We start from the raw sequence: 25,438 nt of genomic DNA, 5'->3' as shown, positions 1-25,438 counted from the left end.
AAATACTGCATATCTCCTGCACTGTTTAATGTAAATACAGCAGCATATGTAGGAACATGTTAGGCACTCAACAGCCATCCTCTCATTTCAACTCCAGCTACTGGTTATACAAAACAGACAAAAATCTAGTTTTCCTCATTTTAAGTGATGTCCTGTTTGGGCAACAAAGATGTATCTTACAACTCTAATGAGAAGTGAGATTTTTGCTACTTTTTTTTTTTTTTTTTAAGAGCAAGCTGAAGGACACCAACCTATCTTTAAAACAACCAGACCAAATTATATAAGATTACAGAAAATACAGCTGGAATGATCCTTAAAAGGTCATCTTGTTTCCAGGTTCTGATGCTCAGTGTTGGATGCCTGGATCCTAATTTTCAGTAGCTGTGATGAGGTGTAACACAGGATGTGATGCATAGCTCCTCCTGCATGTGTCTGCTACTGAAACCCAGCCTGTGATACCTTCATCAGCCATGTTTGGCAACTCCCATTTAATCCTTCCCTTTTTCCCCCAGCAGGATCAAGTGTGTCATTTCAGACCTTTGTCCAACCTGTTCTTAAAGACCTCATATAAAAAGTGTGAAAAAGTCCCTGACAAACTAAACTCAAAAATCTTTATGTAATCAATTTTAAACCTACTTGAAAGTTTGCAGAGATCTTTGCAATAAATATGAACTCAGACTACACAACAGCCCAGCACACTTGGAACCCTGAGTCCTGCACACAACCATTGAAGCACTCAGTAGCACATTATTAGCCAAATGAAATATTTCTTCCTATATTTAGGTCATCTTCTGTCTCTTTATATCTGGATTTGTTTTCCTGTCACAGGAGCCAGGTGCAATGCTGAGCATATCTGATGTCAGGATCCCACCCACTTGGCAATCTTTATTACTCCATGACATGTCCTTCAGCAATGTGTATTGCAACAATGCCAGATTCCCAGCCAATGGCAAGTTCTTCCTGGAGCAGGGAGAAAAAAAAAAAAAATCACCTAAAAAGCCAGCTCAGATGGACTTGGGCACAGACGAACACATGAAAATGAAAACAACCTGACAGCTGTAAAATGGAGTGAAAGTCCTCTGTAAAATGCATCTCAGCTTTATTCTCTCAAATGAAAAATTAAACTTAAACTCTTACTGCACAGTGTTTACAATCCTAAGGAAGAAAGTTACCTCTGGGAAGGAAAAACAGACATCAAGTTCATGCTATGACTTAAACCAATTTTACTGATGGTAAATCCTTTTTCATGGTTGCAAAAGATTTCAAAAACAGCTTAATCCCACCTACAGCAGAAAAGCTAAAAGATATCCTAATTTGGCATGGCTAAAAGGAGTAGATTTTATCCTGTTTTCAAGTGCACACAAAACACCTGCCAACCACAAGTGCAGGTCTGGAACAGCACATTGCTGCAGAAGTAACTCTTATCAGGGTATAAAATAGGAGAAGCACAAATGCTGGTTCCTCTCCCACTTCTCTGGGGCATGAATTGTTGCCTCACAGTCACCAAGTGGGAAGGTAAGAACTGGAAGCAGAACAGCAGAGCAGCTGGTTCCTCCGTTCCTTCAGCAAAGGAATCAAAACACCTACAACATTAGAACTCAGACAAGTGACTTTGCAGCAACTGCAAAGATCCAGACTGTTACCCAGAGGGGTGAGAAGTAGGCCCAGAACTTCTGTCAAGATGAATTTTATAAAACATTATTTCAGAAATCCACAGGCAACAACTTTGAAGATGTTTCTTTAGTAACACCTTTTAAGCACAGGAAATAAAGAAGGCAAATTACAAAAATGGGGTAAGGAGACCCCTACTCCAAGAGTAAACTATTTAACATTCATTAAGATACTGCTGTAAATAAGATTTCCTATAACAGCAAGCAGAAAGTAAAAGAAGGTGTGTTAATTGCCCAGAGAAGCTGTGGCTGCCCCATCCCTGCTCAAGGGCAGGTTGGACAGGGCTTGGAGCAACCTAGTCTAGTGGAAGGTGTCCCAGCCCATGGCAGGGATTGGAGTGACATGAACTTTAAGGTCCCTTCCAACCCAAATCATTGTGTGATTTCTATGAACAGATGATAATAAATATTGAACTCAGCAGCTCAAAATTCTCCTTTTTGCCACCAGATGACACAACCAAACTCCACAATGAAAGAAATTTGCTAAGCCAGCAACTTTTTGTCCAAGGAAAATAGTGTTAAATTTCTGTTCCCTCCTTTTATTTCAACCATACTGCACCCATCAGGTTACCTCAGCATCAAAAAACATAATTCAACAACCATGCCTGACTAACACACATGCCTCTCCTGAACACACCAGGCTGTTCCTGACACTTCCACACCTGTACAGCACAATGACCTCAGCACATCACAAAAATGACCTTTAATCTTACCATGAAAATAAGGTCTTTGGTCTAACTGTACTTTGGAAAGCATCAGTCAGCTGTCTTGCAGCATGAGCACTGGTTCTTTGACTGCATAAAGCCTGTCCTCTCATGTTAATTTATCATGACACACAGAAATGGAGATGGCAGTGAAGGACACTACCAATACAGGCACATAAAGCTCCTGAAGAGCCACAGCAACACAATTAACCCCATGTTCTGTTTCATCGTATTGGTATGGTTTCTGTCCTGCTGCCCAAGGCCTGCTTTTTTCAATTTGGCAAATGCTGCTTGTGCTTCAAGCCTGATAGATTTTCTCATTAATTAGTTCAGAAAGTATTTGTCAGTCTCTTCCTATTACTCTCAATAAAACCATATTTTCTAAAAGAGCTTTTTACATCAGCTTGTGTCAGAAATAGTGTGGCAACTCCAGTCCCCTGACTGGAGTCCATAAGGCATCATAAAACCACCACATGTTTGACAAGGAGGATGAACCATCTATCAAGTCCAAGAGTTGGGGGGACACCATTCATACCACAGCACTTCATAAGAAACTGAGTCCTGGAATAACCTGCAGACAACATTTTGCACTCATTTATAACAGAAACAAACAAATATTTGTACAGGGCTAATAGTTTTTAAATTAAGCTTTCACTATCAATACAGTGTTTACCCTCAGTGTGGTTGTTCTTCTGATTTTTGGCAAATTTAGAAGGCAAGCACAACCAGAGAGATAAGCACAGGGCAAGGAGTCTGGAAATAGACTTGTAAGATGGCTTGTTCTATTACAGATAATGCTGCCAATCCAATTTCCTTCAGGAGTTTGACAAGACAATGAGCTAGAGGAAGTTATCCTGCACAGCTGCTTCCTATTGTATTGCTTTATAATGTCACAGAAGATAATGCACCGCAAGCTTATTTATGTTGAAGCGACTCTTGGTACAAAAACTGAAATAAAACCATCTAACATCCCAAGTCACAGTCGATGTCACTGGAGAGACCACACCACCTGTTGCTGCCTGCAGCTTTATGTGCCAACTCTGAAGAGCTTCAGCCTAGACATTGTGTATTTCCATGGGTTTTGCAATGCGTTGTCACTATTTTTGCAAAAACGGACAACCCGCCTCCTTCCGCGGGGAGCATCCCGCGGGGCCGTGACAGCGCAGCCGGCGCACGGTTCCATGTTTGCTCCGCTCCCCTCCCGCGGCCCTACCGGCAGCGCAGCGCTCCGCAGCGGCTGCCGGGGATCCCTCCGGGACGAGCGGCTCAGCGCACCGCGGGCACACGGAGCCGCACGGACGGGTCCCGCTGCGGCCGAGCCGCACGGCCCGGGAGGGACTCCCCGTCCTCCTCATCCTCCTCCCGAGCCGCATCGCGACCCCAGCTCGTCACCGGCGGCTCCGGCCCCGCGCCCGGACGGGGCAGCCCCGGTTCTCGCTCCCCGGCGGGGGCTCCCGGCGCCGCCCGCACTGCCCCGGGCGGGCGCAGCGCGGAAGGTGCGGCCGCCCCCGCGGAGCCGCCCCGGCCCCGGCCCGGCGCCGCGCTCACCTCCTCGGCCTGTTTGCGCAGCGCCTTCTCCCGCTCGTACTGCGTGAGCAGCTGCTCGTTGTCGTCCCGCAGCAGCTCCAGCTCCACGCTGGTCTCCTGGCTGTGCGCGCACACCGAGTCCAGGTTCTCCAGCACGGCCACCACCAGCGGCATCAGCTCGGCCACCACCTCTTCGTCGTAGCGCCCGATGAGCCGCTCGAACTCGCGGTAGATGGAGCCCGCCAGCCCCGACACCCGCTCCGACATCATGGCGGGGCCGGGCCCGCCGGGGTCCTCCTGGTACACCACGCCGTCCGCCAGCTCCATGGCGGCGGCGGGGGGGTGTGCGGGGCCTGGCGGGGCCCGGCGGGTCCTGCTCGGAGCGGCTCCTGCGGCGGCAGCGGCGGCGGAGCCTCGACGGGGCCGGGCGGGGAGCGGCGCGCGCCTCTGACCTCACCCGCCGCGCCGGGCGGGGCCTGCCGGGACGGCGGCGCTGGGCGGGGCTCCGGCCGTGAGGCCAGCGCGGGGGCGGGGCCAGCGCGGTGATGTCACCGAGAGGCGGGGCCGTGTGACGTCACGGGGGCGGCGGGCGGGGGCGCGGCCCCGGGGAGCGCGTTCGGCGGGAGTGGGGCGGCACCGGGGGTCGGGGGGGGCTGGGCTGGGCTGTCGGAGACGTGCCAGGGGTCACAGAATCACCGAATCGTCACGGGTGGAAGAGACCTCTAGAAGGGCAGCAAGGCTGGGGAAGGGTCTGGAGCACGATTGCTGTGAGGAGCGGCTGAGGGAGCTGGGGGGGCTCAGCCTGGAGAACAGAAGGCTCAGGGCAGACCTTATCCCTCTCTCCAACTCCCTGACAGGAGGGTGCAGCCAGGTGAGGATCGGTCTCTGCTCCCAGGGAACAAGGGACAGGACACGAGTACACAGCCCTCGTGCACCAGGGGAGGTTCAGGTTGGACAGTAGGAAGAAATTCTTCACAGAATGAGTGATTGAGTATTGGAATCAGCTGCCCAGGGAGCTGTCACTGTCCCTGGAGGTATTTAAGGACAGACTGGATGTGGCAGTCAGTGCCATGCTCCGGTTAACGAGGTGGTGTTGGGTCACAGGTTGGACTGGATGATCTCAAAGGTCTTTTCCAACCTAGTTCATCCTGTGGTTCTGTCACCCAGTCTGACCATGCACCTGGCACTGCCACTGTAGCCCCTAAACCGCTAAACCACATCACCCAGTGTGTGATTCCACCAACCCCCTGGGCAACCCCTTCCAACCCCTGACCACACCAATAGTAAAAATAAATTTTTCTAATATTGAATCTGAATCTCCCTTATCTCAGCCTAAGGCCATTTTCTTTTTGCAGGCAAGGCAGAAGGGTCCCATCCCCACCTCACAACACACTCCTGTCAGCAGTTCTAGAGAGCTGTGAGGTCACCCCTGAGCCTCCTCTTTTTGAGACTAAACAAACCCAGCCTCATAAGACATGTTTTCTAGTCCCTTTACAAGCCTTGTTCCCCTTCTCTGGACACGCTCCAGCCCCTCAATGTCCTTTTTAAAGTGAGGGGCCCAAAACTGAACGCAGCAGTGTCAGGAATGGCAGGATGATCACTTCCCTGGTGCTGTTGCCCACACTATTCCTGATACAGGCCGAGATATTCCAGGTCACCAGAGTGAACACTGAAGCCCTGGTGCTGTGGGTGGAGCCTCTGGGGGCTCCTGACAGGAGGAGTAAGTTTAGTCCCTTAGTGTGGGAGCAGGACAGGGAGCTCCAGTTGGGTTGTGGGGTGGGGGTGCCCCTTGGGCAGCTCCCTCTGTGCCTGTCAGATGTGAGGCAATGCAGTCTGACAGCTCCCAGGGTATCTGTTTATCACACCCACGGAGGCACAAATAGACCCAGTGATTCACTGAGGGATGACTGGAGGAGTTAGGATTTTAGCTCCTGGATTCTGGGACTCTGCAGCTCCCAAACTGTGCCTGGGACTCTGTGTTGACTTGTGTCTGGCTGCAAAAGGGCCTTTCCTTTCTAATAAGGTCTCCAGATAATACCAGAAATCCTGTTTTCTTAGCACTAATACAGTTTAGAAGGCATCTTGCACTTGCTGAGAGAGACTGATTTTCCTAGGATTTGGAACAGGGAGTTCCGTTCTGGATCATGTGTTCTGTCATGGGAATAATGGGAGCTGTTACAGACATTTAGGGTAAACTTGAAAATGCCTACTGAGATTGAAAATTTTCTGAGTTGCTTCACATCCCTCATTTTTATCATGGGGTTATTTAGGTTGGAAAAACCCTTTAAGACCATCAAGTCCATCCATTAACCCAGCACTGCCAAGGCCACCACTAAACCGTGTCCCCAGGTGCCACATCTGCAGATTTTTCAGATGCCTCCAGGGATGGTAACTTCATCATTGCCCTGGGCAGCCTCTGCCAGGGCTTGACAGCACTTTCAGTGAAGAAATTTTTCCTAATATCCCCTCTAAACCTCCTCTGGTGCAATTTCTATCATACAACTCGAACTTGGGGAAATCAGTATTTTTCGTTATGTAATAGCACATGTACAGCTGAGTAACTCGGTGGCCCAGCAGCAGTCCAGGAACAAAGAAATGAGTGCTTAAGAAAAAGCAGAAAGCTTCAGAAGGGGTGGAATTTTGACTGTGGTGATTGCATTCAGCTCCACTGGAGAGCAGCAGAGCCTTGCACTTAATTTTCTCTCATTTGGACTGGTTCTAAGGCAGGCACTGTGCTTTAAATGCATGTGCTGCCTTGTCTCTTCATGTACCGAGCCAGTGAGTCTGCGTGGGAATGACAAAGAAGAAAATACTCCAGCCCTGTATATTTGATTTATTGTGAGTGCTGTTTACACATCATTATCCTCTCAAGCTAATATTTAACATGGTGTGGCCAGGGCACAGGCTGTTGAAGTACAAATTTATTTATAAACATTGCAAAAGAAAAGCTGTTTGCCTTTTAATTATGACCCAAAAATGACATAATTCCAGCTAAAAACTAATTTTTAAAAGACACTGTGTGTACCCTTATCCATCTCTTCAAATGAAATTTTCATTTAAATTATTGGAAATGATTGCTATGAAGGGATTATTCTTTTCCTGTTTCTCTTTAGCAGTTGTACACTATCCTAGTTTGAAAGACGGGTGCCAAGGAAGGCAGAAACCTGCCTTGGAATGGAAAATGGGACCCCCTTCCCTCTAAATTAATATAACTTTGAAATTAGCGGGCTTTCAGGCAAAGACATGGGAAGGGAATAGCAGTTCTGTACGTGTATATATGTGCATATGTGTGTATAACAAGGCAAACAAACAGCAGCAACGGCAGCAACAACCACCAGAACCAGGAGCCGGCCGCAGCCTCTCCCGGCCGCGGGCACCTTCCCGGCGCTGCAGTTCCGCTCGCGGCCGCCAGGGGCGCTGCTGGCTCCCGGCCGGGCAGGGCGGGCGCGGCGATTCCCCCGCGCCTGCAGGGGGCGCTGTGCCGCCAGCTCAGGTGCTTCTCCCTCACGGCGATGGCGGCCGGGCCGGCGGGAGAGGCAGAAAAGGAGCTTCCTTTGCAAAGCCCCGCGGCAGCCGGCCCCTGCCCCTCCGGATGGCGGAATGAGCTGCAGCAGGAAACCTCAGAGAAGTGGTTGAAATGGCGGAGGTGGGCACACCAGGGGTAGCAAACAAATATAGCAGAAACTCCGCAGCCCTAGCAGAAAGCCACGGGGTGTCCGGGCGTCGGGTTAAAACGTAGCAGGAATCCCTGAAGCAGCGGCAGAGCAAGCGGGGCTGGGCAGGGAATCGCTCCTCTGGGAAGCTCACCAGCGATGCCCGGTCCCAGGGTCAGGCTGCGCAGAGGGGGCGGCCCCGGTGGGGGACAGCGTGCTCCCTGCAGCACGCACTGGCTCTGGGCTCCCAGGCAAGCAAAGGAGCTGAGGAGCAAGCCAGCGAGCCCCAGTCACAGTGCCGAAGGGAAAGGAATAAAAAAGAAATGGGCAAAATCCACACAGCAACAGTACCTCTCGGCAAAGGCGCCGCGTGGCGTGGCCGCTGAGACGAAGTCGCCCCATGGGAGGGAAGCAACCATTCCTCACCCTGAGCTCCTCCAGCACATCCCAGGCTGGCTCTCACCCTTTGCAATACACTCGGAGCTGGGGAACGGGGGAGCAGCGACCGCCCCAGACACATAACAAAAATAAACCCAAAAATAGATATGGGATAAAAACCCATCCCCAAGACATACACTGAGAAAAACTGCAATTCCTCCATGTTTTGCCTGTTGTCTGCCACAGATTAGAGCCTTTCCCTGAAGCAGGAGTGCTGAGGGAATCTGTGTGTCTGGACTTCTCTCTCCCTTTAGGTCGTACATAGCTCCCCATTCACCTCAGTGGTTTGTGTTGAGAGCCTTTGGGGTAGAGGGTTATTCATGGATGTTTTTTTCTTTTCTGAGCCCGAACAGACCTTGCAGGAAGGCTGGGAACAGCTCCAGTAAGAAGGTACCTCCGTGCTGCTCCTGGGAGAAGGCTGGCAGGACATTATCTCCTCGCCATGGATTTTTAACCTGGACCTCACCACGTTCATGCATAACTCTGTATGATGTGAGGACAGCTCTGAAGATCCCAGATTGATGTGAGGATAAAAGTGCCAATCCCCTTGAATCTTCCAGAGATCCTGTTCTCTGTGCAGGGTTTGCAGTCACTGCCACCCTACTTGGCAAAAGGCACAAACACACCAGCTCAAGGATGTGAGATGGCAGAAATGGGTCAAGGTGTCTGCTGGCAGCCTGTGGCAAAGGTGGCTCTGAGGACATGCTATTTTTATCCTGTTTCTATCAGCAAAATGGGGAGATGTGGCTTTCCTTCCCAGACAGAGCAGGAGCATCCCTGAACAGGCTGGCTGCTGCCACTAGACTTGCAGTCAAACTGACAAGTACAGGTAAAAGGGCCATTATTTGTGCTTGTGTTTTATTTCCTGCCATCTGGGGGTTCTCTCACCTGGAAGTGAGAGTATTTTAAAAACGAAGTATTTTAAAAGATGCCAAACTACAAAATTACCTGGGAGACAAGTCTAAGTGGTGTAAAAATGTGTCTTATTGACAGTCTTACCAGAGTGATCACATTTTATATGCACCTTGCAGTCAGTGTGAGGTCAGAAACTCAGGGGTGGATTAAAACCAGAAGGAGGTATGGAATGATATTCCACTTTCTTGCCAGGAGATTAAGGGACCTTGATGAGCTGTCAATTTAGCACACTGGTCAAGCATATGAAACAGCACAAACAAACCTGGTAGTACTGACGTTGTAACTTGAAAGTAGTGGCTCTTTTTAGTAATTAGTGGAGTACAATGCCAGCCCATTCTTGTGGAAAGAACTGATTGACAAAAAAATCAGTTTTCTGGGTAATAAGAAAAATCTATCCCTAGAAGTAACAATTAATTAGAAAGTGAATTGATTTGCAAATTACCAGGGAAGAAAATTAGCCCTCAGATCACTCTGGGGTTAGAAGAGTATAGTTGGGACTTTACTCAGGGGAAGGAATTTTTGTAAAAGCTTAATTTTATAGTGCTTTATACCTTAAAGCACAACAGAAATCAAGGTAAAGACTGATGAATGATAGCTCACTCAGCTAAATGAAGAGTAGGATATCCTGGAGCAACAAAAAATGTCAGAGTGAGGACTCTGGTTACAAGGAGCAAGAGGACCACAGCACAAAATATGATTTTTTATGAGAACCCCAAATATTCTGGGTGGTACAGACAGAGGCTGTGAGCTGAGACCAGTGTAAAGCTGGGGCCAAACCAGCAAAGCTGGAGCTGTGCTGTTCTCCTGAAGTCTGGAGACATTCACAGTCAGTCCTTTGCCTCAGGCCAGTTTTAAAAATCTCTACTGGTTTTAAGTAATGTGGAAATGGTTTGAGCTCAGCAATTACACTTAGTTCACTCACTGAGAACTTTGAAGGTGTTTACTTCTCTCCCATGATCAGTCCATTTTTTGGAAATTATTTGTCTAGACTCTCTACTTCTTCACATTTTAGATAAACATGTCATTTCCAATAAGTGATCTTGGTAAAATTTGCAATCAGCAAAAGTTCCTTTGTACAGTAACAATAACACGAAGCCTTCTTCTGTGGTGTTTCATGCACCATGTGATGTACAACTTGCTCTGCTAATCATGGATTAATCTCAAAAGTGACAGAGTTGACCCTTATTTAATGAGGTTAAAAGACTTGGTGAAGATCACAGAGCAGACCTGTGGTAAAACTGGAAGTTGTGCTTGCCCACCTTAGGGCAAGTCCTAAGCTTTAATCATTAAATTATGTAGATTTAACAGGGCTGTAAATAAATGCCCTATTGCTGCTTTAAACTTAATATTTTTCTAAACATCCTGTTTCTAGAGACCTTTCTTCTATTTTTATATATTATTTTTCCATAGTGAAGATTACAGCATCAGAGTTTGTTTAAGTAGTATGAAACATCTTAAATAAATGGGTATTGAAGCAAGAGAATAAATTGGATTGGCACAGTCAGGAGAATACTCAGAAACTCTAATTCCAAAATAACCTCAAGGAGGTCTTGCTAGAATGTATGATGCTTTTTTTTTAAAAATACCATTTATTAAATCAGAGATCTTGGAAAGTATGATGACAAAAGACCCTGAATATAACGAAACAGGTTGGTTGAATAGATGCTTAGGTCAGATCTGGAGTCTCCCACCAGAACTCAAAGGACCACATGGATGTGTCATGAATTGTGGGGAAGAGAAGGGATCCCAAGAAAGGAAATCCATGTTATCAAAAAGCTGAACTTATCCCTGTCAAGCAGTAAAGTCCTGCCCTGAGGGAAGTGAAATCTTCATTGTTTTGCTTTCAAGAGCAGCCAGGGAGTGGAGCCCAGGAAGTTCATCCCAGTTTGGGAAACAAAACCAGGACAAGCACGGATTTCCATCCGGTTGCTTTATCCTCAATTCTCTCAAAGGCAATAAAATGCTCAAGGCAAAGCAGCTCAGTGGTAACTGGTTGAGGGGTCTTTTGACTCAAAGAGCTAATACAGTATAACCGGAAAAAAACCAAACAAAACTAATTACCTTCTTTAAAGAGGAAACACAAGCAGAACAGCACGATAATGAGATTTTTATTAAAATAAGGTGACGTGCCTTTTGTTAAATAAAACCCGGGATCCAGCAGGCAAGGCTGAAATGCTGGAAGGGGTGAGCCCAGCAGCCCCGCTCCAAGGGAAGAGGCACTGGGTGGGTGCTGGTGTGACCCGGGCGGGGGATCGGGGACGGGGATCGATCCCCAATCGCCCCCGCGGGAACGGCGCTCTCTGCGGGCGGGAGGCCGCGCTGTCGCCACGGCAACCGCGGTGCGGGGGGGGCACGGCTAAGCCGGGCGGGGACCCGCGCTGACACGGCTGGAGAGAGCCACCGGTGCGGGACACGGGCTGCCAGAGCCACCGGGAAACAGCGGGGGACGCGGGCTGCGACACTCACAGAGGCCACCACCGGGGGACACCGTTTGCCACGGCCGCCGGGCCGCCAGCGGGGGACGAGGTTTCAAGGTTTGCCAGAGCCATCGGGCCACCAGCGGGTAAACCGGGTTGCGGTGCAGCGGGAAGGGACCTTCTGTCCCCGGACAGCGTCACCGCATTCCCGCGGAGCCTCCCCGCAGCCCCCCGCGTCCCTCCCCTGCCCGCTCAGGTGTGCGCGGACACGGCCCTGCAGCGGCGCGGGGCTCGGAGCCCCTCCGGTCCTGCTGGTTTCCAGGTGAAATTGTGGGTTAATCTATTAACTTACTGCACGGCGCTGGAAGATGGATCCGTGGCGATCCTTTCCGTTCAGAGCGTTTCTGATTTCAGTATTCGCTGATTGTTCCTACACTTGGCACCCTTCCACTGCTTCAAACTCACTCCTGCAGCACTTGGGGAAACCCGTGTGCGGTCACTGGTTTGTCCAAACGTTGCAGACTGTGGATTACTGACCCTCAGACGCAGCCAATCTAATTACACTGGTAGCAGAAGGGATGGGATTTGACACAATTTTGCACAATCCTGGAATAACAACTTTTATTCTCTCCCTCCTCAGGACCATGGCTGCCATCGATGAGCGCACCTTCATCGCCATCAAGCCCGATGGGGTCCAGAGGGGGCTGGTGGGGGAGATCATCAAACGCTTTGAGCAGAAAGGGTTCAAACTGGTGGCCATGAAATTAATACATGTAAGCTCTCCTTAACTGCTGTGTCTGCTTTTTTGTATCAGCTACAGCCTTCAAATAGAGCAGCATGCTATAACAACAAATGTGGCCTCTGTAACATTTAAAACTGAAATTTTGAGAAGTCGTACTTGGGATGTTTTTGGATAAGTTCCAATTCCCAGCTCTGGCTAAATGCTTTAGACGTGCTAAGCACACTAATTTTAGTAACCTGATGTCCTTAGTCTGAAGAGAATATTCTTTCAGGTGCATCCTATGCCTATTAAATATCTTTGAGTATCTTTCACAAATCACAGGTCACATAAACTGCCTGTACTGGCAGCAGAAACTTTTCTAAGTTGAGCTGGGGTTAAAGCAAACAGTTCAAATTCGTATTGACCAAAAGTGCTCCTAGAAAGATGCTAGAAATGCAGAATTTTGAAGTGCGTGCAAGTTTCAGGATTACCAGTGCTCTGTGGTTAATCTCTGTGATTTCACTACGGTCTTAAGTTCTTACTGTAAGCTTTTTTCTCTGTCTGGATGGTTTTTAACCCAGGCCTCTGAGGACCTTCTGAGGGAACACTACATCGACCTCAAGGACCGGCCGTTCTACGATGGCCTGGTGCAATACATGCACTCAGGACCTGTCATAGCCATGGTGAGTTCCCGGCAAGAAAACCACACTGCTTGATGGTCTTCCCTGCAATGAGATTGTGTCACCTGTTGGATTCTAGTTTATTTCAAAAAGGATTTAAAAATCTGGATTCAAATACTATAATTAGGAAGATGTGCTGTTAACTCCTTTTTCTTTAATCTTTTCTCATAATCTTTCTCTCCTTTGAGTCATTTTGTTGAGGAAGAGGACAGGACAAAAGGGAATCAAAACCAGGACCTTGAGAAAGAGTAAACCTGCACAAAAGCCCCACTGACATGCCATGTAGTAAGCAAACTGAAAAAGGATGGTGGAATACTTTTACTCTATTTCCCTTTTTCTCCTTGATAATGTATTTGTAAAATAGTTGAGGTCCAGCTCTCCCATGAGCAGACAGCTCTGTGAGGCTGTTTGACATACTGAGATGGAAAATCATTCTCTCCCCACACTGGGTGAGGAGGAGGATTGTACAGAAAGGACCATGTGAGCAGATGCTTCAAGAATCCGACAGAAGAATTGGAGATAAAGTATGTCTCACTATGACAAATATTCAGATGGTGATTTGTGCCATGATGGACCAGCCCTGTGTTCTTGTGGATGGTATAATTTAACTGCTGCTAAAATTTAATAATCTCAGTGGAAATTTCTTTTTCTTTAAGGTGTGGGAAGGTCTTAATGTGATTAAGACTGGAAGAGTGATGCTGGGGGAAACCAATCCATTTGATTCCAAGCCTGGCACTATTCGTGGGGACTTCTGTGTCCAAGTTGGAAGGTAAATTTTAAAACTTCTGGTATCATCCAAAGGCACTAAATGCCAAGTGTTATGTCATGATATCTGCAGGAACTGTGCTCCATCCTTCTCTGTCTTACACATGGAGCTGCCATTCCCTGTGCCCATGTCATGTTAGGATCTAGGGATGCAAATCAAGTTGTGGCTGTCCCCAGAGACAACGAGGAGCAAAGCTGGCACTGCCTATGCTGTGTCTTTTCCTACTTTCCTGTTACTTAAAGCTCCTGTCCATAATGGGAACCACTTCAAAACAAGATACTTACTTTACTTTAAGAATTCTCTTACTCTTATATTCACCTTTTCTTTTCCTAGGAACATCATTCATGGCAGTGATTCTGTGGAAAGTGCTGAGACAGAGATCAATTTATGGTTCACTCCTGAAGAACTGGTTGATTACAGAAGCTGTGCTCATGAGTGGATCTATGATTAACACCCAGCCTGGCTCTTCTGATATCCCCACTGTGTGTGAGCAGCTGCCAGTCTCTAGCTATTCCAAAGAATTCCCTGGTAGAAACCTCAGAAAACACTGAGATTGCTCTGTTGTGGATGTTTAAAATAGAGTCAGTGCTTGCTGCTCCTTTGATTTAAAAGCTGTCAAGTTATAAATGGGATTGCACTTTTTAAAAGCTGCTTCTGGGGTTGAGAGATATGAGGTGAAAACACGGAGCAGATAACAGATATATTCTTCTGAAGTACTTTTAGTCATAGAGGGTATTTTGGTAAACAGAAAAAAATGGGTAAACAATTTATTTGGTAAATAAATATGCAAATGACTCGGAGTCAGGGGTTAACTTTGCTAAAACATTAGAGGACAATTGATAGTGGTGTAAATGCATTGCTAATATGCCCAGATGTTGAGGATTTACTTAATATCAAGTGTGTCCCCATTCCTAAAACAGCTGCAGAAAAAGCCCATTTCTCTCCCCAGAACATGCTGTGCCCATAGAGAGCTCAGCTCTGGCTAAAATGACAACTGGCCTCCCCACTGACACTATTTCAGCTTGCTCTTTTTCCCTTCCACGTGGGATTTATTTAGCATTTTGAGGAAAGATTAACCGGCCAGGCTTAATGAAATGTCCTTTTATGTGAAAAGAAGATTAATGTGAGGATGGATGAGGGAGATTCTACCTTCAGCCACTTCTGCGCAGCAGCTGTCTGATATTGCACAGAGCAGTAAGTGGTGCTTGCTTTGCCAGCTGAACAGCTGATAATTTAGCATTGTTATCATTTGTGTCCTTTCCTTAGTAGTTGGAACTACAAAGCAAACGATCCTTGGATAAGTTGTTTCAGAAGTGACTTTAGCACTATCATTTTGTATTTATTTAATGATGCAAAGAAGTACAGTCATCATAATGCAGAAGGTGTTTCAGTTTCAAGAGCAAAAGCTGTACTGGATGAGGTAGTTGGGATTGATACTATGTATTTATGTCCCTGCAATATTTTATTCACTAAGAGCAAGAATTTCATGGAGTCAGTTGCTCAAACTCCACGATTTTTCCCCCCCACAGTGAGTTCTTGTATCTGAATACTGAACTATGCAGCAAATATTGAAAACTTATGATACCTTATGGTGATATCAAACTCCTAAAAAGAGATGGTACAAAATAAAACAATATTTTCTTAAGTGAAGTATTTCTTAAGTGAAATAAAAGGAAATTTAAAATATTTTGTCTTATATTTAATTAATGAGTATAAGGAGAGGGAACAAATTCTCTAACTATGAAGCTGTAGGTGAGGCTGTGAGATACTCTTCTGAAAATATTCAGTGTTATAGAAGAAAAACAATTAAGTTAAAAGTAGCTGGAGGAAAGGGAATATGTGACAAACCTGGGTACGGGATGAATAGTCTCCAGTTTAATCTTTGCTTGAAAGATTACTTAAGATTTCCTGATTCCACAAAATAGAGAAATATGGGTTATCCGGAGATGTGGGGGCTGTCAGGGGGCTGCTGATTAGTGTTTCTAATGTGATGAGACTGCGAAAACGTGGAGGCCAGCACTCCTGCACGGCTGAGGTGCCTGGGCAGGTCCAGTGTGAAACCACTAATTGACCCTGTGAAGCCACTCACTGGCCCCTCAATAAGAGACAACGCAAGGACTGCAGAGGTTATTTCATCGATATCCCACTTGCAGTGATGGTGTGCGATTGTAACTTGCTCAGGAAAAGGTGTTTTATCAACAAAAGGGCCAAGTAGTGAACATCATAAAAAGTAACATCCTCCCTGCTTCATGTTGTGACATGGGTTCAGGCACTGTGAGGTTTTGACAGCTGGCAGCTTCATCTTCTCAATAAAGTTACCAATAAAGCTCCTGGGTTACGGATCCCACATCACTTTTCCGGGATAAATACGCTTTCGAGGAGCTGTAGCCGTGCTGTGCGGTGCAGCCGGCTTGGCAGGACCAGCCCTCAGACCGCGGTGATACCTGAAAACAGCCAAGCCAGCACCGATGAGTAAAAAATAATTCAGTTGTGTTAAACATCCGCCGTCGCTTCAGTGCCTTAAAGGCTTAAGCCACAGTTGCTGCGTCTGTAAATCAATAACCCTCGAGGCGGCGGAGGCGACAGGTGCGGCCGGGCCTGGCCAAGAGCCGCCCCCCGGCCGCGGGGCCCGGCAGCGGCCACTGCCTGGTTCGGTTCGGTTCGGTCTGATCCGGTCCGGTCCCGTCCCAGCCCATCCCATCCCCGCCCATCTCGGCCCGGCCCGGTCCCGCTCGGTGCTGGCGGTCCCGCCCCCGAAGCGCCGCCGGCCCGGCGGCTCCTCCTCTGCGCGGGGCGGGGGATCCGCGGCCCGCCCGCCTTCTCCTCCGCCTCTTCCTCCGGCGGCAGCGGCGCGGGCGGCAGCGGCGGCGGCAGCGGCTCCGGAAAGGTGAGGCCGGGCCGGGCCCGGCGCTGCAGGGCACGGGGGGTGCGGGCGGAGGGGCCCGGCGGGGCTCGGCGGGGCCGGGCCGGGCTCGGCGGGGCCGGGGGACGCTCGGTGGCGGTGCCGCGTGGCGGGGCGGTGCCGCCATGGCCGCCGCCGACCTTGAGGCCGCGCGTCCCCTCACGCCGCGCTCCCGCCCGCAGCGCCATGGCGGGGAACGGCGAGCGCACCTTCATCGCCATCAAGCCCGACGGCGTCCAGCGCGGGCTGGTCGGGGAGATCATCAAGCGGTTCGAGCAGAAAGGGTTCCGGCTCGTGGCCATGAAGTTCGTGCACGTGAGTGCCCGCGGCTTGCCCCCAAACCCCGTCCCTGCCCTGCCCGAGGGGGGCTCACCACACCCACACGCAGAGAATCTCCGCTTGCGGCTTCTCCTGCGGCAGAACGGGGATCTGATGGCGGCCGTGCTGGAGCACGCCTCAGGCCCGGCTTCCTGCCCAGCACGCGGCTTCTCCCCTTTCCAGAAAAAGCGAATTTTGCTCCAGTGGTTTAATGCAGCCCGATTGAGAGCTGGAATGGCCTTGGCGGAAAGGTTGTGTTGGGTAACATCACCCAGGAATCCCGTACTCTGCTTATCGCTGAGGGTCACTGCAGTGCAAAGAAATCATACTGCCAATTCCCAGCACTGCCACAAAGAACTCCCTTAATGTTTCAGCAGGAGCTCACATTGATACCCACAATAGCACTGCAGCATTGTTGGTAACATTAATTATTAGTGAATCTAATCACTCACAGTCTTACACCTGTAACACCTTCTGTTCAGTGATACTCAGAAAATGATATTTAAAGTTACATCTGCCCTTTTAAAGGCCTCTGAAGACCTTCTCAAACAACATTACATTGACCTGAAAGACCGCCCCTTCTTCCCTGGTTTGGTTAAATACATGAACTCTGGACCTATTGTGGCCATGGTAAGTGGCTTGATTTTAGTTTAAGATTACTTTCTTGAGTATATTTGTCTTGCTCTATAAATTATTAAGAATATTCAGAGATATTGTTGCAGATACATTTGTTTCAAACTACCTAGTTCTGATAGTGGCAAAAGAAAAAGTTAAAATTAAGACAGTGAAGTTACTATAATAAGAAAAAAAGTGCACATATAAAATGGGTATTAAAATGCGTAATATATAAATGCATAAAGCAAAATTCCTGAAAGTGAGTCTTCTGCACCAAAAATCTGCTTTGGGCAAGGTCAGGCTTTCAGACACAGACACCCATCTTGTGTGTCATTCATTCTTACATTCCTCCCAAAACAAGGTACTTGCTCTAATAGCATCTCCTGCTGTGGTTGTGAGCTAGGAGAGAACACTCAGCATGGTGTCCCCATCCCACCACAAGACAAAGGGTTGGGAGTTGGCCTTGTACATTAACTCTGAGGCTTGGTGAAGGATCTCCTTCACTGCAGTAACAATGCTGACAGTCCTTTTTACAAGTACTTCCAGTTCATATGCTTTTTCCCTTGTCACCTTTACAGGCCTAAGAGAGAATCTAGGCAGGGTTAATTTCTTTAGTGGTAGAGCCTTTGTTTCTTTGTGAAGTATGGTAGAGCAAAGATGAGTTGTCAGTATTTTGTAAAAGTGTGGCTTAACAGAATTTTTTGTTTTTTTACTTTAAGGTATGGGAAGGACTCAACGTGGTGAAAACTGGGAGAGTAATGCTGGGGGAAACCAACCCTGCAGACTCCAAGCCTGGCACCATCCGTGGTGACTTCTGCATTCAAGTGGGAAGGTTTGTGCTCAGTCTGTTAATTGATACTCAAAACTCAACAACTCCTACTCACTGTTTCATTGCCAACACAAATGCTGTTGGTAGTCTCCTATTCTACAAAGCCAGAATTGGTGGTAGATACCTTAGTCTGATGGTATTTCATTTGCAGGTCACAGTGCATAGCTGCTGCTTAGGAAAGTGGTACAAAGCTGACTTTGTTTGCAGTCCAGCTCCTCCCCAGAGCAGCACGTAAGCTCAGGCAGGGGCTGGTGTAGAACAGTAGCTCTAGAGCGACCCTGAGAGGCATAATTAGCTCTTGGTGGGGTGGGGGTGTTGGAACACTACCAGAAATAACAGCAATGGTCTCCCTGCTCTAGATGCTTCGTCCAAGTTTTTAGAAAATTGAGAACAAGGTTGCTGAAAGTGTATTTTTATAGGGAACAATGTTTGTCTCCTTCCACAGAAATATCATCCATGGCAGTGACTCCGTGGAGAGTGCACAGAAGGAGATCAACCTGTGGTTCAAACCAGCAGAGCTCATTGACTTCAAGCCCTGTGCACATGATTGGATCTATGAGTGATGGGTTCCCACAGTGATTTGTGCCTTCCAACACCTCATCTCATTCCAGCTGCTGCCCTGGGAGCAACCACGGTTCTCTTAGTGCTGAAAGTGACTGTCAAATAAATGGGTGTGAACTAATTCCTTGTGGTGTGTTCACTTACAACAGACCCCTGTTCAAATACTCATAAAAGTCATTTTAGTCATTCAGGAGCCACTGACACGTGCTCCTGGCACAGCTGCTGAACTCAAGAAGTGGCAGATTTGCAGAGGGAGAGCTGAAGGGAGGCTGGAGCTATTTCCAGCACAGCTAGAAGAAAAATGGGATACCACAAAACTTCCTTCCTTATACAAACATTAATACTAAATGAAATGAGAGCCAAGTGCAAAGCTTGCTCTCTGAAATGATTATCTAATTCACCTTCTCTTATCAAACCCATTACCTTGTGCTCAGGGCCTCACACAATTTGCTATCAGACCAATATACCCAGTTACTTAAAATACTCATGGTTTTACAGATTGTGGGTATTAATGTGCATTATCTTGAGAGAAATAAGCTGAAATGCATTTAGGGCTAAGAGTGTCTTTTAAACAAAACAATCACTACTCAGAAAAAGACTTTTTATAATTTTTATTTTGTGTAAAAAAGGCAAATTTAGTGAATTATTTTCATCTTGTACACAAAGTTATAATTTTAATGCTTTTCACATCCATGCTGAAAATCTGCAGTCTCGTAAAAATGAAAGTAACATTAATTTCTCCAAAAGCATTTTTTCACTGAGTTATGTACATTGCATGAGAAAGCTTTAAATACTTTCTCACTGACCACACAAATTACCAAGAAAATAAAAGATAAATTTGTACAGATATTGATCTATATATCAAATACATACAGAAATTATGTAAAAACCCCGTTTGTTTAATCTTGATTCCCGCCCCAACATTTTCCCGGGGGCCAAAGCTGATGCCTTTTTTTGTATAAATGGCTGTGACTTTTCATTTTAAATATGAAAAAAAATCAAAAGGAAGAAAAATTCAGCTGAAATCACAGTTTTTTAAAATCCCTTCCCAATAAAGGATTGTTACCAAATATATTAGCACCATCGTACAAAGATTGAGGGAGGGTATTCACATCACAGAAAACAACAATAAAAAACCAAAACAAACACTGAAACCCGTGTTAGTATCCGTAGAACAAGGAATCAATAACTGCTGTAGCTTTCCTCAGACGTAGCAAGGAACAGGTTAGAGTTCTACTGAAAATAACATAACAATCAAAGATCAGCAGAGATTTGGAGCAAGGAAAGAGGCAGCAGCCAAGGCAGGGACAGGGCTTGGGCTGCCTCATGGTCAGAAAAACCTGCTGTGCCAAATGCCAAAATGAGTCCGACCCCATTGAAGGTTTCAGGTGTCCAACATCTGCTGCTCTCTCAGCCAGGTACCACAGCTTGAAGCCAAGAGAAACATCCCAGAGCCACGGGAATGCTTTGCAAAGCCAGGGAGCTGCCCCAGGGACGCCCCACAGGCTCTCTGGAGATCACATCCCTGGTAGCACCTTGCTCAGGTTTTCCTGAGCTTCTCCTCAGCAAGTGACTTCCAGCAGCTCCTTCCACGGTTTGCTTAGCACAGATGTCACTGTACTTGACAATTACACAACTGAGGCATATTATGAACTCAGAGACACAAAAGACATTTCACCAACTGCTGAAGTCACACAGGTACCCGAGAACAGACATCACCTCACAAGACTTTAGTGTTTGATGAATAAAAGAATACTATAAAGACTGACAGAACAGATTCTTACATTTTCCAGCACAGGAAGTGTGTTAAGGACTAATTTTCCCTCTTGACATTTGAAGACCAACTCTGAAATCAGGGATGAGCCTGGGCAATACTCAGGAGCCCAAGTTTCGTGACCTGGCAATGCACCTCACTCATTAATTAGCCCGACCTTCTACCTTAGGAAACACTAATTAATGCAACAGTTTTTCTACTCAAGTCAGAAGCTGTTGATGAGAGAAGAAAGCAAGATTGTGAGAACCTTGTTCCAGCTGACTGGGACAACCTGCAAGTTGTTGCATTAAAAAAAAATAAATAAATCAATAGTGCTGTACTTACCAAACCAAATCAATGCTCGCAGAGCTGGATTTTACAGCAGGTTAAATTGAGAACATAGGAAAACAAACACTCAAGGCTCAAAGTGTCACTACAATGGTCTCTAATCCTACTTCTCCAATCTAGGCTGTTCAAAATAAACTTCATGGGTGGGTCAGAATCTGAGATAAGGTATTTGAAGTCTACCAGGTCCAACAAAGTCCTTTTCATGGCTGTTTTAGAGAGCTAAAATGTCTTTACCACCTGAAGTTACAGATTCTTGTAATCTGATTAACAGATTCTGTCAATAGAAGAAGCTGTTGTTAAAAATGGGTCGTTATTTAAGAAATGTTACCAGTAAGGGAGAAAAGGATTCCAGACATTCCTACACTATACAGGACATGTTTTACTTCCAGTAGTAAATACAAAACTTTACATAATTAACCCCTCTTGCATAGAATGAGGTAAACCTGTGCATATCACCAATACTATGTACCCAAAGTTAGAGCAATTTTTTAGAAAATAATCAAATTGCTGGTTTTCAACTTTCTATGCACTTTTTTTTTTTTAAGCTCAAACAACAATATACAAAAATGGTCTCCTGGGGCTCTGTGGGTTGATATCCTTAAAGCATTTCTTAGGCTGTAGGAACACAGATGTTAATAATTTTTGATCGATTTTTTTTTTAAGCCCTAATTTATGGTCAAGAGTCGTTGTACTGCTCTGAAGGGGACCTGTGAAGACCCAGAAGCACTTACAGAACTTATGAGATAATTCCTGAGAGTTTAGTTAATGAACCTTACTGGTAAAAGCTAAAGCTCTTGATGCACATTTTTCCAGTCACAGCTCTGCAGGGCTGATCAAGCACCTCACTCATCAACTCCATTGACAAAAATGTACAAAGGTTAAAAATATGGAAAAATAAAATCCAAATTACTAAGAGCTCCTGCAAAAACTTTGTGTTTAAGTGGTTGTCATTTTCACCCTTTTATGTGACTTTTGCCTTGTAAAATTCTAGAAGTTGACCAGGTGGGGCTAATGGGATACTTGACATGAAACAAGAATTCCAGGCAATAGGCAAATCCAGTTTATGAATTACAGACTAAAACCATGTAATTTTTATACTGTTCTCAAGTCACAACTCCTATGTTACACTATTGCAGCAAAACATGAATATTGCAGGCTATGCAGGACTGAACTCATTTTTAATCCACAGTGTAGGGCTTCTTTCAGCTCACCTGAAACCACGTGGCACATCAGTTCTGAATGGTCACAGATAAATATTTAAGATGGTAAGGAAACATTTAGGGCTTCCTGAATGGAAAAAAATTAAAAAAAAAAAAAAAATCACAAGAATACTCACAAGTTCCTTCCCAATAACCAAGGGAGTCCTTAGTGACTGTCCATCTAAGCTGCTTCTTCAGTCAAAATTCAGAGCTAAAACTAATCTTCCAATGAGGGAATTTTCTGAAGTTCCAGTTTGGCATAGGGCTCTGTAAACATCTGCTGAAGCATTCCAAGACTACAGACATTCATGTACAGACAAGGGCTTTCTAGATCCAATCCAATGCCCACTGCAGTCGATGGAGACAAGGCTACTGATATTAATGGGCACCGAATCAGACCCTAAGGAACATTAAAAACCAAAATTTTATATAGAAAAAGGTATTTTAAATGAAATAAAAACACCTTGAAAAGTTAAAATCTTCCTCAGGCGATGGCTCCGCTCCGTTGCACTTGGGCCTACTCACTGAGTAGAGCTTTACAGCACTATCTTCCACACACAATTTATGCCTCTAAATCAGGGCTTAAAAGCCTTATTTTCACAATTAAAAAAACAGAGGCGTGACCAGTGCAGTTCACAAGAGTCTAAAAGTCTCCCAACTTGTACCAAAAAGGTTCATTTGTTATGACAGTTCATTTGTATTTGCAACTATATCTTCCTCCAACTGCTTCCCACAACCATGCTAATTAAACTTTAATCTTACCAAAAAATTAGAATTTCAGTTCTTGTTAACAATGCACAATAAATCTGAACTTGAAAATATTACAAAATTCTTTCAAAAGCTTCAAATACAACACAAAAGTGTCCATTTTTTTTTGTTTTTAATAAATTGAAAAATCTTTTTCACTAAAATAGTTTCCCCGCCCTTCCAAAAAATTCTGAACTGAGTCTAATTCACCTACAGTTAGCAAAGTGCCCCAGGCACAGTCACCCAAACTGCACCATCCAAGTGGGAACAGAATCAGTCAGTCTTGGAGAAAGGTTCTTTTCCTATCACCAATGCTGTGCCCCACACTGCTGGGAGCTGCCTCAGGGCTCCTGTTTGATGTAGTAGCTGGCAGAGCCGTTGCTCTCCTGGTCAGATGCTCCCTGCAGGAAGCTGTACTCCTCTCCATCCAGCAACTCCTCCTTCAGCTGCAATGAAGTCACTACAAATCAAAAATTCACGTTAAACATCTGTGTAACTTCAAGTGCAACTTTTCCTTCAATTTACTTAGTATTATTGATATTGGGAGCACCCCAGATTCCCCATTTTCTTATATTCTGCATTTTAGCAATGCTTTAACACTCAGGATCCCACAGAGAGCAGGCACTTTGTGAGTACCAATGGAACCTCCAGTTATGCTCTAATATTAACAGACTTCAAATTACTTACAATAATATATTCTCTACAAGGTTTTCTCAAGATCTGAGTATTTTAAACCACTTAAACTTTTAAACCACTTTGCTTCCTATTTAGTCTTTATGCAAGTAAAAATGAGATTGGAAATGGCCAACAGTTAACCTATAATTCAAATTACTTAGCTCAGTTACAGCACACAGTCTATGTGAGACAACAAAATGTATTGACAAAGATTTCTCAATCCATCATTAAAATTTTAAGATTCCGGGTTTCATTCAAGCAAAACAATTTTTTGTAGTTTTAATCTTCTCTCGTCTGTTGTCAAAATTAAATAGAAATGAGATCTAAGACAAAGATGTTATGAATAGCAATAATGTCACAATTACTTTTCCTGTTTCATTAATGAATAGAGATGATTATCAAAATATGAGCACAATGAAAAGAACACTGAAAACAAAACATGTAAACATTCATTAAAGGTGCAGTACCCACATTAAAGGGTTGATTATACAAAAATAAATGATTCTCTATGACCAAATGGATGAGAAAAGTATCAAAGTTTATAATTATTGAATATAAAGTTTATATACATTGTCAATGTGTCTTGAAATGCAGGAATATGCAGTGAAAGATAAAAACCCCAACTCATAGCCTGCTGCTACTGACAGCCCTTCAGTAACTTACAAGCTGTTTGATTATTCTTTTACAAATATTCTATGTCATCTTCTATGTTGAAACAAGTTCTTGAGCTAAATAAAAATAAAATTTGAAAATTAAGATAGTAGATGTCAAAAGTTGCAGCATAATGCAAGCTCTCCTCATCTTTCTTTAGTAGATTCTTCCTCCCATCTACACAGCCCACAATCCCTTTCTTATTTTTTTCTCTCAAGTACTTTTCCCTGCATCATGCCCATCTCTGACCAAGATTCCTGATCTTTGGGGTACAACAAAGTGCTGTCTAAATGATAAGACACACAATTGGCTACTTGGCTATGCTGCAAGGCCTTAAGCAAAGGCTACACAGAGGTCAGGGATACAAACCAACCCACCATGCACATTGTTTCCCTTCTCTCCCCCCAGCAGGAAGCTCCTGCAGGTAACAGGAGTAACAGCAGTTGCCATGATTTGGATTGTCTCTGGCTCATTTGAACCAAAGTCCTGACATTTAGTTTGTTTCTATTATACAGCTTTTAACTACAAGCCTCCATCAGAAAAGCTTAGTTACAGCTACACACCAAATTACTTGAAAGAAGAAAAAGGAAAGCTAGTGGAAGTCATCCAACTAAAGGAAAAGGGATGCAGATGAGCCAGGTACTCCCTTTCTACATTGTCTCAGTGATTTGCCAGGACACAGACTGTGTCTGATGCTATGACATTCAAACCTCTCAAAACCAATATGAATGGAGCAATATGCTCCAGAGTTGGGAAAATCTCTGGGAACAATCTCCTCCTCTGCCAGGTTGGCTGTAGGTTCTTTTTAAAAGTGAAACAGTCCAACAGGCGAATTTCAGTGCTTAAGAGATCATTTCAGATGACTGAAAGATGTGAAGTACTCATGCACCCTAAAGCAGCATCAGGAACTTGCTAGAGAGCAAAACCACTCCATACAAACAAGGTGAAGAAGTGCTGAACCTTTTTCCTGTCCTCATGACAATACAGACAGGGAAAGAATTGGGTTTGAACCTTACTGAGATCTCCCACGGACGGGACATTTCAGAGCAGATGCTGCTTTGTTACTAACCTTACACTAACTCCATTCAAAGCCCCACTAACATCCCCTGCATCTGTCCTACAGCTACTGCAACATCAGGCAATGAATGATGCTGAGGAATATGTATGTAATTAATGAGTTCTGGCCAATCCCAAACGTGTTCTAAACTGATTAGATGGTATCAAGGTTATGCCTCCTTCCTAGAGACTGAAAAGGTGTGGTCTTGCTGGTTTCAATATAAACACAAACACCTTTGGACAATGACATGGCTACACCACAAACAAAATGAATTTTGTCCAGCCTTACCAAA

General features: G+C 45.6%; 4 protein-coding genes across 12 annotated transcripts in view; 2 read left to right on the top strand and 2 right to left on the bottom strand.

The window, feature by feature from the left end:
• SPAG9 (sperm associated antigen 9) overlaps window positions 1-4,335 on the bottom strand; it is a 62,935-nt gene extending 58,600 nt beyond the window's left edge. For all 4 annotated transcript variants that reach the window (XM_069032855.1, XM_069032857.1, XM_069032856.1 and 1 more), the window contains exon 1: window positions 3,923-4,335. In XM_069032855.1, coding sequence (XP_068888956.1) covers window positions 3,923-4,228 — 306 coding nt within the window. In that variant the 5' untranslated portion in view covers window positions 4,229-4,335. The remainder of the gene's footprint in view (window positions 1-3,922) is intronic.
• A 6,737-nt stretch (window positions 4,336-11,072) lies between these two features.
• LOC138120107 (nucleoside diphosphate kinase-like) lies at window positions 11,073-15,175 on the top strand. Of its 2 annotated transcripts, none has more exons than XM_069032558.1 (5): window positions 11,073-11,130; window positions 11,965-12,097; window positions 12,627-12,728; window positions 13,382-13,494; window positions 13,825-15,175. In XM_069032558.1, exons 2-5 carry the CDS (start codon window positions 11,969-11,971, stop codon window positions 13,940-13,942), a joined length of 462 nt encoding a protein of 153 aa, XP_068888659.1. In that variant the 5' UTR covers window positions 11,073-11,130; window positions 11,965-11,968; the 3' UTR covers window positions 13,943-15,175. The 2 variants fall into 2 exon arrangements, with proteins under 2 accessions (XP_068888659.1, XP_068888658.1); XM_069032557.1 differs by lacking the exon at window positions 11,073-11,130 and adding an exon at window positions 11,295-11,441.
• A 1,097-nt stretch (window positions 15,176-16,272) lies between these two features.
• LOC138120108 (nucleoside diphosphate kinase) lies at window positions 16,273-18,837 on the top strand. The gene is made up of 5 exons (XM_069032559.1): window positions 16,273-16,378; window positions 16,576-16,708; window positions 17,240-17,341; window positions 18,046-18,158; window positions 18,601-18,837. The coding sequence occupies exons 2-5, from the start codon at window positions 16,580-16,582 to the stop codon at window positions 18,716-18,718; spliced, it is 462 nt and encodes a 153-aa protein (XP_068888660.1). The 5' UTR covers window positions 16,273-16,378; window positions 16,576-16,579; the 3' UTR covers window positions 18,719-18,837.
• A 475-nt stretch (window positions 18,838-19,312) lies between these two features.
• MBTD1 (mbt domain containing 1) overlaps window positions 19,313-25,438 on the bottom strand; it is a 35,811-nt gene continuing 29,685 nt past the window's right edge. For all 5 annotated transcript variants that reach the window (XM_069032489.1, XM_069032491.1, XM_069032490.1 and 2 more), the window contains exon 16: window positions 19,313-23,223. In XM_069032489.1, coding sequence (XP_068888590.1) covers window positions 23,105-23,223 — 119 coding nt within the window. In that variant the 3' untranslated portion in view covers window positions 19,313-23,104. The remainder of the gene's footprint in view (window positions 23,224-25,438) is intronic.

This window comes from Aphelocoma coerulescens, chromosome 18 (genome assembly GCF_041296385.1).
Source record: "Aphelocoma coerulescens isolate FSJ_1873_10779 chromosome 18, UR_Acoe_1.0, whole genome shotgun sequence".
Taxonomy (NCBI): domain Eukaryota; kingdom Metazoa; phylum Chordata; class Aves; order Passeriformes; family Corvidae; genus Aphelocoma; species Aphelocoma coerulescens.
Note: the sequence above shows the minus strand (reverse complement) of the source record. Positions and strands in the feature narration are given on the sequence as shown.